Below are 13,446 nucleotides of genomic sequence, written 5' to 3'. Positions count from 1 at the left end.
GATCACCAATCTCAAACGAATTTTTTGGAGTCTATTGAACAAATAATGAAAACAATTGTTGAAAATCTCAATCACAATCATTTTGACAGGAAAACATTTTCTTTCATCTCTATTCAGCTAAGTCATGGATATTTTTGTAACACTTAAAAATTAATTGAAATCCTTATATTATAGTCTCAAGTTATTTGACACTGGAATTCGTAACAAAAGGAGAATTGAACAACATTATTTCAATCATATCTTTATGACGACAGCAAAATATGACTTCTAAAAAAATGGTTTAAGACCTAAAAAAAATAAGGTCAAAATTGAGAAATTTAAAAAATTGCATTTTGAGATTCTATCCCAAATTTATTGTAGGAGTGGATGAAGTGCTATAGAAAAAGCAAGAATGTTCCTAGAGACGCTTAGGGACAAATGATTGTCTGACAACGTTTTGCTATTTCATCTGTTGTATTAGATACAAAATGTAGATACAATAAACGTCCAGTAGGTTGTTTTTCAGAACAATTTATTGTGGAAAAATGCTTAATAGTATGCTGGTGCTTTTCAGTTAATTTGCGCTTTTATTGCGTTTGATTTTTTTAGGTTAGGTTTGAGGAAACATTGTGACTAGATAACCCATTATAAAACATTTAATAATTTTGCAAAAAGTTGTCAAACTGTAGTTAATCTGGTTAGTCCAGATGCTTTGAGTGATTAATAAATGAGCGAAGCGATCAACGGTGCAAAAAATTTCTTCCAACTAGCAATTTATTTGATACAAGCAAATCTACAAAAAAGACTTTACTGGTACCTTTCAAATTTGACTTATGGTTTCGTAATTATTTAAACTTCGACACAAACATGCTTCCAATATATAAAACTTTATTGCAGAAAACTTTGAATTGAAGTACGAAGGTTTCGTCATAAAATATGCTCAGTTGAGAAAAGTGACCAAAACTGAGATATGAATTAATTTTTGAGTTCGCCATCAACGCAATTTTTGTAGAAGTTTGCGTTTTATTTTATCGAAGCAAAAGGAAATCTTTTAAACGTTGAATGATTAAACCAGTGTTTTTTTGTTCCTAGTGTGTGCAGGTTTTGAGGAAACGAATGCGTTGACCGTAAAAATAGCGTACATCAGAGACCATAAAACCCATAAACCGCAGTTATCTTGTTATGACGACCAGTTTTCCCTTTTCTCTTGAAACTATAATTCGAAACGACCTTCTATAAATATTAACCATTTCGCAGATGACTATGTTTAGTTTATCAATCTGTATGAATCGCTTGAATGGTTGGGGATGAAAAGGCGGTGTAATTATACATCGTTTTTTATTGCGTCCGACAATTGTCTGGGGTCGTTGAGCGTGAAATTGGTAAAACACAGGATTACCAGGTGGAAAATGAACAGCTTCCATAATTTGTCCACAAATGTTTTGATTCCTTTATTTTCTTTTTATTCATCTATGGTAACATTTTTTGTTGGATAGTCCGATATAATAACCTAGCTGGTCATCTTGACTGGAAATTTTTATTTGGTGCTGAAAATATGATACTCTAATTCATTTTATGCATTTGACGTGTCAGTTCACTATGTCCACTATTTTAAAAATTTTGTACACAATCTCTATTTTGCAGGTACGTGTAATTTACTTTTTGAACCTGAAAGTTAAGAAAATTATTTAGTTTCGGAACAACTCATCAGTTTCAAAAAAATTGTTTCAGAAAACGATGTTTCTATTTATTTTAAGCATTCCGAGATCTTGATCCTCACTGATCAATTATAAGACTAATGGCCCGATGCCACATTAATGCTAGCCGCGTGCATCTCATTAATATGCTTGAAACACAAAAACAACTGTAAATTGTCGGAACAAAAGAGAAACTTCTCATCAAAGAGTTCCCAGTGAATTGAAACTTGGCACAACTTCATAAGATATGCATGATCTTTAAGCTTCTTGCAAAACTTGAAACATCTTGCCAAGATGTTAAAATACCAACATTTCATGGTAAACATTGACAAGATCGTGTTGAGATCTTATCAAGACAGACCAAGAATATTTTTTGACAGCTCTTGACAAAATCTCGACAAATCTTGGTACCACTTATTATCTTTTCTGATTGCTGCTCGACGAATCTCGTCCTCAAAAAGAAATCAAAGTCTTCTAAGAACTCAACAGACTAAAAAAGTTAAAAAAAATTACATTAACGAAGTCAAGGTAAACTTTTTAAAGATAAAGTTAAAGTAACGTTCAGCTTATCTTTACCTAATTTGAGCCAAGGTAAAGATTTAGCTTAAATTTGTTAGGTAAAATTACATGAAAATACCTTAACACTATTTGTAACGTTCTGCAGCATATAATTAGATATTTTTTAGTGAAGTAAAAAAATTTAATGCTTGTTTAATTTAGCTAATTTCAGTAATTGACATGAATGAGAGGAGTAATAGGCAATGAGGAATTTATTATTGCTTTTTCCTCAACCGTATATTTTTAAATTGCTCTCTTCAAGATTTTGCGCAATTAAGCAAACGTTTTTGTGTTCGGGTTCTTGAATCCGTTTCTGTTGGTCAGGAATCCACCCAGACACATTTCAAACTCACAGGCAACGGTTTATGTTTCATTTCAACTAATTCTTGAGTTTTAATTTTGGCACAAATTTTTTTTAAAAAATGTGATATATAAGAATGTGATTTTTATAGTAAATACGTTTTCAAAAAGACGCATTTTGTGTGTTAAGTTTATTGTACTTGCTACGAAAGCTTAGTTGATCCTCAAAAATAGATTAAAATCTTTATTTTAAAAGTTTTTGACTGTAATTTTGATTAACATTTTAGGTTTGTTTAGGTTTTTTATGGGACTAAGGTCCCATAAAAAACCTAAACAAACCTAAAAACAAACCTAAACAAATCTAAAAATTAACATCTGGCAATTGTGATCTCTAAATCTTAGGTTGCGAAAAAAAAAATTTATTATGAAGTTCTATGACTACAAGTTTTCCATAAATACGGTACAACTGAAAAGTAACTTTTTCCAATTTTTTCTTACTAATCTTTTGAAACACATTATTTGTGCTTTATTTTAGCCGTGTTCTTGATTTCTCTAAAGATTTGTTAATTTACAACTTTCATTATATGAAAGTTCTAGGATTACAACTTTTCATAGACGACATAATAGGAAGTTGAAATTTTACAACTTTTTCAATTATGAAGTCAACCCGGGACACTAAGATAAAATTATAAAATCAGGTGCCGTCATCAACATTTGTTCTCTATTGCTCGGACAGGACTAACTCCGTTTGGATTGAACCATCATGACCAACTCCTCGGTAATCTACAAGTTTTGAAAGGACTGTTTTTTAAGGCTTTGTTCAGACGACTAAAACTTAGCTTTTTCTTTATAAAGATGCTCATCCATCTGACCTTACAAAGAGCAGATTATTCGCAAAATTTGTTTCCTTGATCTAAAATTATTAATTTTTGAAAATTAAACTTTTCTTTTTTATTGAGGTAACATAAATGAAAAGAACTAAAATGACTAATTTGGTTTTGTACATTAGCCATTGATCTGCAATATCGCAATATTAGCAGAAAAAAATTATTATATGTTGATTTAAAAACATTAAAAAAACTGAATGAAATTGAAATTATTTCAAGTCAAAAATTTGTTGCCGGGTGGTACGATTCAACAGAATTTTTCCGTAATTGAACAAATTGCACCAGCACAAATTGAACAAATTGCGCGTCATCGGATTTCTCGAAAGTGATGTTAAGTGATTGGAAATTTAAAGCAGGAGAAAAGACCTCAGTCGACATAATCCTAAAAATGTCAGTTTCTTCCGGCAATTATTGGCTTTTCAGATTGTGGTGTTTATTGGGGCCAAAGGTCAGGAGTTCACAGCAGAGTGTCCAGATCCTGCAACTTTTCAACTGACAAATATCTGTAAGTTTTTGTCTACATTTAGGCACTTGATGTTCAGGGCTATTTATGTTGATTTAACCTCTGAGGCCGCATCACCCGCAAGGCTTTTTCTGCGATTATAATTTTTAAAAGTTAAAAGTTCATTTTTTAAGAACTTTAATTCATCGTAGGTTTGCATTTTCTTGTGAGCGATTATGGTTTTTCAAAGTCGAAAGTTAACTTTTCAAGAACTTTATTTCATCTTAGGTCTGTATTTATCTTATTGTGAGCGCAATTTGATCTCCCCTTTAGCGATCCCCAGAAGGTAGCATTTCTACTATTTTTCTACAATATGAACACAAATATTTAAGGAAAAAAATACATTAGTCAAAAATTCTATTTTTTCAACTACACTCTCCAGTTTTGGGGTGAAGTTTTGAGAATGCAGTTAAATCTGATCAAACTATCGCAAACAGAGAATGGCTTTGATAAGAATATTGCTAACAGAAAAGACTTTCTAAGACAAAAAGGGCACTTGATCACACCATAGGAGACAAAAAACCCTAGTTGAGAAATTTGGGGTAGAAAACGTTAGAAACCGTCGGTATCGTCACTTTTTCTAGCCAAAAACGACGAAAGCCCTTACAATTTTTTTTGTCGGTATCGTCGTCTTCGTTCGGTATTATAAACATAAGAAAGTCATTTTCTTACGTTTGAAACCGAATTTACCGAATCTGACTAAACCGAACATACCGAACCTTGCAAAACCGAACACAACGAAGCTTCTTTACGTTCCAGACCGAACATACCGACAAGTTCTTACATTTGAAACCGAACATATCGCACAAACCGAAAATGCCGAGAATTTCTTACGTAGAAAACCGAACATATCGAACATTTCTTGCGTCGTTTTTGTTCGGTCTTCTCAACTAGGGAAGGCCTCTGATCGGACTAGAGGAGACAAGAAGAGCCTTCGCTCAATCTACCGGAGACCCAAATAGCCTTTTAAATGATCAGACTATCGCTTAAAAAAGTGGCTTTTGATCAGACTACCACAGACTGACACGCCCTCTGATCAAACTATCACGGACCGAAAAAATTTCGGAATAGACTTTCGCAGAAGAAAAGGACCTCTGAGCAGACTATCACCTAATACAAAAAGAGCTTTTGAGCACACAATAGGTGACAAAAGTGACCCTCTGAGCAGACTATCGCAGGTAGAAAAGAACTCATCAGGTTAGCAGAGGCAAAAACGCTAATGAAAGGACCGCCGCAGACTGAAAGGGCCCTGATGAAGAAACTATCGCAAACACGAAGGGTATTTGACTAGACTATCACAGATCAATATAGCCCCTAAACAATCTAAGGCAGAAATAATGAGCCACTGATGGGACTGTCGCAGACTGAAGGGGCAAAAAGACACTGTCGCAAACACAGAAAAGATTTTTATTTAGACAAAAAGGGAAATGACCCCTGCTTAGACTGCCTCAGAGAAGAAAGGTTTTTGACCAGACCAAAAGAAACAGAATAAGCCTCTGAGTAGACTATTGCAGACAGAGTTGAACTCTAATCAAACTATCAAAGACAGAGAGGGCTTCTAATGGGACTGTTGCAGACTGAAAAGTCCTTTGATGAAACTATCACATACAAAAAGGGCTTTTGATTAGACTATCAATTCACAAAGGGCCTCTGATGAAACTGTCGCAGACAGAAAAGCCTTCTGATCAGGCTACTGCAAACGAACAAACTTTTAAATCGGACGATTGCAGAAGGAAAGGATCTCTGCTATCAGAGAGAAGCGGTTTTTGACAAGAACACAAATGACTGAAAAGGCCTCTGATCAGATTCTCGCAAACAGAAAAGTTTTTCGAATGTCCGATTAGACTATCATAGAATGAAAGAATTTCTGATCATTCAACCTCAGACAGAAAGTGCTTTTGATAAGAGCATATTAAAACATAGGACACATATTGAAACATCACGGAAAAAAAGAACTCTGATCAAACTATGACAGATAGAAAGGACGTCTGATCAGACCATCAAACACGGAAAATTTTTCTAAAAAGACATTCGCAGAGGATAACAACCTCCTATTAGATTACCTCAGCTAAAAAAGGGCTTTTTAACAACCTACTTAACAGGACAGAAAAAGATTTTTTATTCGAAACATTTGAGACAAAAACTGCCTTCGGTTTAAAAAACCTGAGACAAAAAGGTCCTCTGATGAAACAAACTACCGTTGACAAAAGTGGTTTTGATTAAACTATCTCAGACAACAAGGGCCTCTTATCAGACTATCGAAAACAGAAAGAATATTTGGTTAGACTATCGCAAAAGAAACGGGCCTCTCATCAGACAACATCAAACAGGACGAGCGCTTTTGATCAGAATATCTCAGAGAAGAAGGGTCCTTGATCAGGCCATAGAAAACAGAAAAAGACTATAATCAGAGCATAATCGACAAAAAAGGCCTCAATTCAGACGGTCGCAGAGCAAAATGGCATCTGTTGAATCCAGCGTTGACACAAAAGGGTATAGTTTGATTAGACTATCCGATATAAAAAGGGCCAATTCTCAGACAATCGCACACGAAAAAAGTTCCAATTTGGCTATCGCATAAAAAAGGACCTCTGATCAGACTGCCTGAGTAATATAGGTCTTTTCTTTAGATCATAAACAACTGAAAAGGCCTATGCGATTAGCGCAATTAGACTATCGCAGAAAAAAGAACCTCTGATCATTCAACCTAAGACACAAAGGGATTATGATCACAGCATATGAAAAAAAAGGACCCCTAGTTCAGTGTATCTAGGACAAAAAGGGTTTTTGATCAGGCTGCCTCAGACAGAAAGGGTTTTTGATCAGGTAATCTCTGACAAAAACTTCTTTTGAGAAAAAGTTGCAGTCAGAAAAGGCCTCTGCCAAAAAAACGGAGCCAAAGTGACCTTTGATGGAACTAACGTTGACAGAAAGGGGTTTTGAATAAACTATTTCGAAGAAAAAGGCCTCGGATTAAACTCTCGCAAACAGTAAAAAATTCTTGGCTAGACTATCGCAGAACAAAAAAAACTCTGAGAAGACTACCTCAGACTGAAAAGGCGTTTGATTGGGATATCTCAGACAGAAAGCTTCAATCGGACAGAAAAGCCCTGTTGCTGTAGGACTGGTGGGACTGTTGCAGATGGAAAAGAATTGATAGGACTGTCGGCACCAGCAAAGCAGTTGCTATATACGCTGAGTTTGCAACGCGAATTCCAAAACATTGTGTTAGCTTCTGTTGATTGATTTTGCGGGGCAAAATCGCGTATTGTTTTACTGCTGAAATTAATTCCGATTTAATACAGAATTTGGCTTAATTTTGCAGTGCAAAATCAAGTATCAACAGATCAGTTGTGAATTGCTTAGCAATTTGCAATTAGTTATTTGTCATAACTTCAGCTGAGTTTTGCCTTGCGAAAGTGGAGAAAATTTAGATCAAGTTACATTTTAATTAAAAAATAGAGAAGTGAAATTTGTTTTCATCAGACAGTAAAGAAGAAGGAGTGAACTAAAAACATTTCCGATTAGGATATGAACAAGAATATAAACGAATTTACCAAATGATGAACAAAACTTAAAAGTGATTTCCGCGCCTGACAATAATTCAGCTGAAGAGATACCAATTATGGTCGACAAAAGTAACTACACAAATGAACAAAATAAAAGGTAAAATGAAGGGTACAGCGATGAATTAAATAAATGATTTTAGCTGGCTACGACAAGGACTATCGCAGATGGAATGGTTCTATGAACAGACCACCGCAAACAAAGTTTTTGCGATTGGACTATGGAAGATGAAAAGGACTTCTGATCAGTATATCTCAGACTAAAAGGGCTTTTGATCAGACCATAGCAAACCGAAGGGGCCTCTAATCATACTATCTGAGAAAGAAGGGGCGCCTGATCAGACTATAGAACGCAGAAAAATTTCAAACTAGACTATCGCAAAAGACCTCCGATCAGACTTTCTCAGATAAAAAGCGTCACTGATCAGACTATCACAGAACGAAAGGGGCTCCCTCTGATCAGACTATCGCAGACAGAAATGGCCTCTAATCTGACTTCGGCCGAATGAAAAAGCATCTAATCAGACTTTAACGAAATGTTACCACAAATGCTATACGGGTTGATCACAGTCTTTTCATACAACCTTCCAGTCAAGTACAGTCTTTTCACAAGTCTAAGTCTAATAGTGGTTGGCGTTTTTAGCCTGTACAGAGAGCTCAGATTGTGCTGCTGACGAGAGAGCAGCAGTCTGTGCACCTGTAGTGACAAATGTCTGTTTCTGCTTGTCAGACAGCTTCGGATATGCACTCAACCCAAACACAAGTCAATGCGACATACGTTAGTATACCCTATAATTTGTGGTTTGCCCTAATCGAAGTCAAAAAGATAAATTTTCTAAGATCTCGCAAGAATCTTGAAAAATTTCTGTACTGATGTAAAACAGCAATCGGGTCTTTCATACTATACGTCACACTCAGTCGTCATATAATGTATATAGCTCTCCACCCCCCCCCCCCCCCGATACCATAACATGCCATAATGGCTGGCTATGACTTCATAGGGGCGTGGGGGGCTATAATGGGAAAGACCCGGCAACAATGAAGTCAGGATTGAAAAAAAAAACGTGTCACAAAAAAAAGTCGCTTGTTTCCTCAAGTACTTCTTGAAAACCGTAAACTTGGTAAATCGAACGTTATTTTTTTGCTACATTTGTATTGATTACATGTACTAAATTGTATAATCTTACAAAGTGTTTCGCAAGATTTTATACAAGATCTTAAGATGGGCGTTAATGTTGAAGAGTCTGAGAAGTTCTCTTGCATAACTTTAGGCAAATTCCGCTTTTTTTTACAAGTCAAGCTGCAGCTGGCACTGATTTGAGTCCTTCACGAGATAATTAGTTAACGGTGAATCATAAATTTCAATTTAGAGCCCCTCAGCTTAATGGTTATAAAATTTAAAGCCCCCTGATTAACGTAAACATATCATAAATGAGAGGCTATAATTTTGTCTGTGAAACCCCGTTTTTTTCGCACAACTGTATTTTAGGTAAGTTTAATTAGACGATGAAGATTTTTTTTACATTTAAATTATCAGAACTGTTTTTGCCTAACCCAAAAATGATGTGACTTTGCAAGCTTGATAAAACTACTGTTAAAACTGATGGAAGCAATTTTTTAACACCGTTATAATATAAATAATTTTTATTCTCTCAATACTTTCAAATAAACTGTAAAGAACTGTATTGCAGGCAGAAATTTTTTCTGCAGCAAAGTGGAAAATTTTCTAAAAATTCCAGGAAGACAAATATGGTACAGTTAGAGGGCTTAATAGGTGCATATTTCGAAACAAAAAACACAAGAATATACCCACTTTACTCGTACACACATCACCACCACCAACGCCATCATCCCTTAATTCATCTTTAAAAGATAAAACAATAGCGACAACTTAATTATTTTTGTTTATTCGAAAAAATACTGCTCTCGTTGCACTTCACGCCGATTCTATTTTTTGTCAGAGATTTTGAGATATAGTTTTTTTGAGGTGAATAAATTTTGAGTTCCAGGGCAAACTTTAGTAGTCCGTAAGCATTAATCTTAATGAAGACAACGATTTGGCTGGGTTTCGAGATTAACAAAGAGTTTTTAAAGTTGTGGAGGAGTCACAAGTTTTGCAGCTTCACTTTCGTTCTTGAGATTTTAATAAAAAAAGTTATTTATGACGGTGGTCACAATTTGAAAATCTGCGGTTTGAAATCTTTCTTTGAACTCTTTTCTTAAAACTTACGTGTTGCTAATGCTCAAAAATAGAAATAAAAAGAAATATTACTGAGCAATTTGATTACAAGTGAAAAATAACACAATTTCTATATTTTGTCCATTTTCTGACTAACAATTCCAATTAAAGAAGATTAAATTGAAGGTTAGAATAAGCTGTACAGGAAATGAATTACGAATATCTGGAAACTCACAAAGAAGAAATATTCGGTAACTAAATTTCTAAAAATTTTCAAAATGCTTGCAAAAATTGAATATTTAGATAAAAAATTGCGCAAAAAAGCAGACGTCTGAGAGTAACATCGGCTGTAGTGAAGAATAAGTGTAAGAATTGATACAAAATCTACATGTTGAGTTTTTGTCTACCAACAACTAAAAAAAACTGCAAAAAACAGAAAAAGAAAAGATAAATTAGAACTAACAACGGAGGCAAAGTTGAAATTTAAGAACGCGTTCTCAAGACTCGAGTAGATGTAAACTATATGTTATTCGTACTCCCAGGTATATACTGCCTTAGCCTAATTGAGCATCAAACGCCAATCAATTCGAATTAAAAAAGTTCTTTGAGAGCAAAGAAAATATATTTCGTGATTTTTTTCTTAACTTTAAGGCGGACCAATTAAAAAAATTAACATTTAATTTTTTCCGATGACAATGGAACAGAAATCAAGCAGAAACTGTAAGACCTTTGATTTTAGTTCCAGTTGAAAAAAGAATAGGAAAATCAATTTATATTTTTTGCGAGATTAGAAAAAAAACACCAAGCTGGAAACGTTTGGTACAGCAAAATAAAGATGTTTTTTTTTGAGTTTTTCTGCTCTCCTTGTTTCCTGGTTTTTTCTGGTTTTGTTTAATTTAGCGTACTTTTCAAAATTTTTAGAACCTAATTTGTTTTTTTCTATGATATCAACGAAATATAAGTTTTTCAATCCTAAAAAACTTCGGAGTAATTGAAAAAAGATCGCTTGAAGAAGTCAAAATCTTCGTATTCTTCCAAATTATTATTTTGCTTTTCGAACCAAAAAAATTAAAATGTTATTACAATATGTTTGGCGCCGATTTTTATTATACATTTTCGCTTTTTTCGCAAAACAATTTGATCTGGCACCATTGATTAAGATCACACGAAAATCAACATGAAACTCATATTGCGGTTTTTGTAGAAAACGGGGCAGGAAACAATAATGTTATTTTCAGTTGATGGAAATTACGAGTCCATTTATCTATTTGGGACAACTGAAAAATGTTCTGAACAATTATTTTATTTGAGTGACCTAAAACCTTTTGAATAAAGAGCTATTTGAATAACTTTTCACTGACATAGAGTTCAAATATTGGAAAGACTGAGAGAGATAAAGAGAATATATATATATATATATATATATATATATATGTATATATATATATATATATATATATATATATGTCTGCGTGTGTGTGTATACGGGAAGCATTGTGAAAGAAGTCTCAATATAAAGGAAAATTATACTAACAAAAAGGCCTAATGTTGAAGTAAAAATTTCTGAAAACACTCAAAAGAAAAAGTAAGCAATTTATTTGAAAAAAGGACTGCCGAAAATTGTGGTACGCGTGATGTTGATATAGAAAAGTAAAATTGATGCAATTTTTTTTAAAAAAGGATCTGCACTCCCTGGCTTTTCTTTTTGAAAAACATTACACGCACAATATTGCGACTGTATTCGTAGAATATAGGAAAGGAAATTGCAAAAGTTTTGTCGCACCAAAGTAGCCGAAGGTTTTCAGAAGGTCAATTTACTAGGGAACATATGGTTTAAGATCGAGAAAATTTATTTGGCCATTGCCATATTATTGACATATAGAATTGACATCTTAATTCTGTATTTTCACACTTGCCACATATGACAATGTCACTTTTTATCGGGGAAAGTTATCAACAAATTGGGGAAAATTTTTATCAGGGAAAGTTAATGTCACTTTTATACATGAAGGAAAGTTACCAACGAAAAAATTCGGATAAAGGTTTTATATATTTATGGATGCAATTCAAAACTTTTGAACCCCTATAAGTCCTTCAAAATAGCCAATTTCGAACCCTCTAGTAAACAAAATGAACACTCATGGGGTTTTTTAGACACAAAACTTTGAACCGTCAACGATATGTATATCAATTGAACAAAGTGGACTGAACAAAAAACCCAGGTGAGCCTTGAGAATTTCTCTCAATCACCCCTTTATACAACAAGATGGGTAGCTTGAACAAACAAAGTTTGCCGATAATTTTTACCTCTTCTAGTCCAATTTTTTTGTGAATAATTTTTTGCAAAAGCATTTTGGAGGAAATTTCCAGAGTTAGTATCTTACACCATTTTTATGTAAAAAAAACTAATTTCGATACAGACAAATTTGGCTGATAGTTTTGAAATATGACTCCCCAGAGATGAGAATTTGAGATATAGTTATTTTTGAGGTGAAAAAATTTTGAGTTCCAGGGCAAACTTTAATAGTCCGTAAGCATTAATCTTAATGAAGACAACGATTTGGCTGGGTTTCGAGATTAATAAAGAGTTTTTAAAGTTGTGGAGGAGTCACAAGTTTTGCAGCTTCACTTTCGTTCTTGAGATTTTAATGAAAAAAGTTATTTATGACAGTGGTCACAATTTGAAAATCTGCGGTTTGAAATCTTTCTTTGAACTCTTTTCTTAAAACTTACGTGTTGCTAATGCTCAAAAATAGAAATAAAAAGAAATATTACTGAGCAATTTGATTACAAGTGAAAAATAACACAATTTCTATATTTTGTCCATTTTCTGACTAACAATTCCAATTAAAGAAGATTAAATTGAAGGTTAGAATAAGCTGTACAGGAAATGAATTACGAATATCTGGAAACTCACAAAGAAGAAATATTCTGTAACTAAATTTCTACAAATTTTCAAAATGCTTGCAAAAATTGAATATTTAGATAAAAAATTGCGCAAAAAAGCAGACGTCTGAGAGTAACATCGGCTGTAGTGAAGAATAAGTGTAAGAATTGATACAAAATCTACATGTTGAGTTTTTGTCTACCAACAACTAAAAAAAACTGCAAAAAACAGAAAAAGAAAAGATAAATTAGAACTAACAACGGAGGCAAAGTTGAAATTTAAGAAACCGAAACCAATCAGATGTTCAAATGTAACTTTGGAGCAACAAGTACGCTTAGAGGACTAATAGGATAAGCACGCCTTATGCACGCCAACAATAAAACAATGTTTAGAATAAGTGGAAAAAATTGAATACAAAGTAGAGGTTTTTTTTGATTGTGCTAAAAATAGATCAAACAAATTTACAAAAATGTAAAATATTCTCATTTTTTTGCTTCAGAGGGAAAAAGGTTTCAAAATTTAAAGAAATATCTCTGCGATGTTTTACGGAGAAGCACTTTCGAACACCTCTGCTCACAGACTATGAACAATATTTAAATGGTTTTCTAGAAAGGTCTCTTAATGATATGAACTTTATCAATGCTTTTTGTATCTCGGACAATTCGCGAAACTTTTGGTCGCGGCTCTCTGGGACTTCAAATAATTGTTGATACCGCTTCCGCCTGGAACAAAGTGAATACAATATTATCATGTTTCGGTACGCAAACATATAAAACATCTAATAAAAATAGTTACCAAAAAAATATATATACGCGTTCTCAAGACTCGAGTAGATGTAAACTGTATGTTATTCGTACTCCCAGGTATATACTGCCTTAGCCTAATTGAGCA

General features: G+C 33.8%; 1 protein-coding gene across 2 annotated transcripts in view; it reads left to right on the top strand.

Annotated features, from left to right (window-relative positions):
• Positions 1-1,410: 1,410 nt before the first annotated feature.
• Positions 1,411-13,446, top strand: part of LOC142352004 (uncharacterized) — a 174,955-nt gene continuing 162,919 nt past the window's right edge. For both annotated transcript variants that reach the window (XM_075404320.1, XM_075404322.1), the window contains exons 1-3: positions 1,411-1,623; positions 3,845-3,926; positions 8,133-8,267. In XM_075404320.1, the coding sequence (XP_075260435.1) occupies positions 1,555-1,623; positions 3,845-3,926; positions 8,133-8,267 (286 nt within the window). In that variant the 5' untranslated portion in view covers positions 1,411-1,554. The remainder of the gene's footprint in view (positions 1,624-3,844; positions 3,927-8,132; positions 8,268-13,446) is intronic.

Source organism: Convolutriloba macropyga, chromosome 13 (assembly GCF_964194025.1).
Source record: "Convolutriloba macropyga chromosome 13, txConMacr16.3, whole genome shotgun sequence".
NCBI classification, from domain to species: Eukaryota; Metazoa; Xenacoelomorpha; order Acoela; family Convolutidae; genus Convolutriloba; species Convolutriloba macropyga.
The sequence above is the reverse complement of the archived record's forward strand: the minus strand, read 5'-3'. Positions and strand labels throughout refer to the sequence as shown.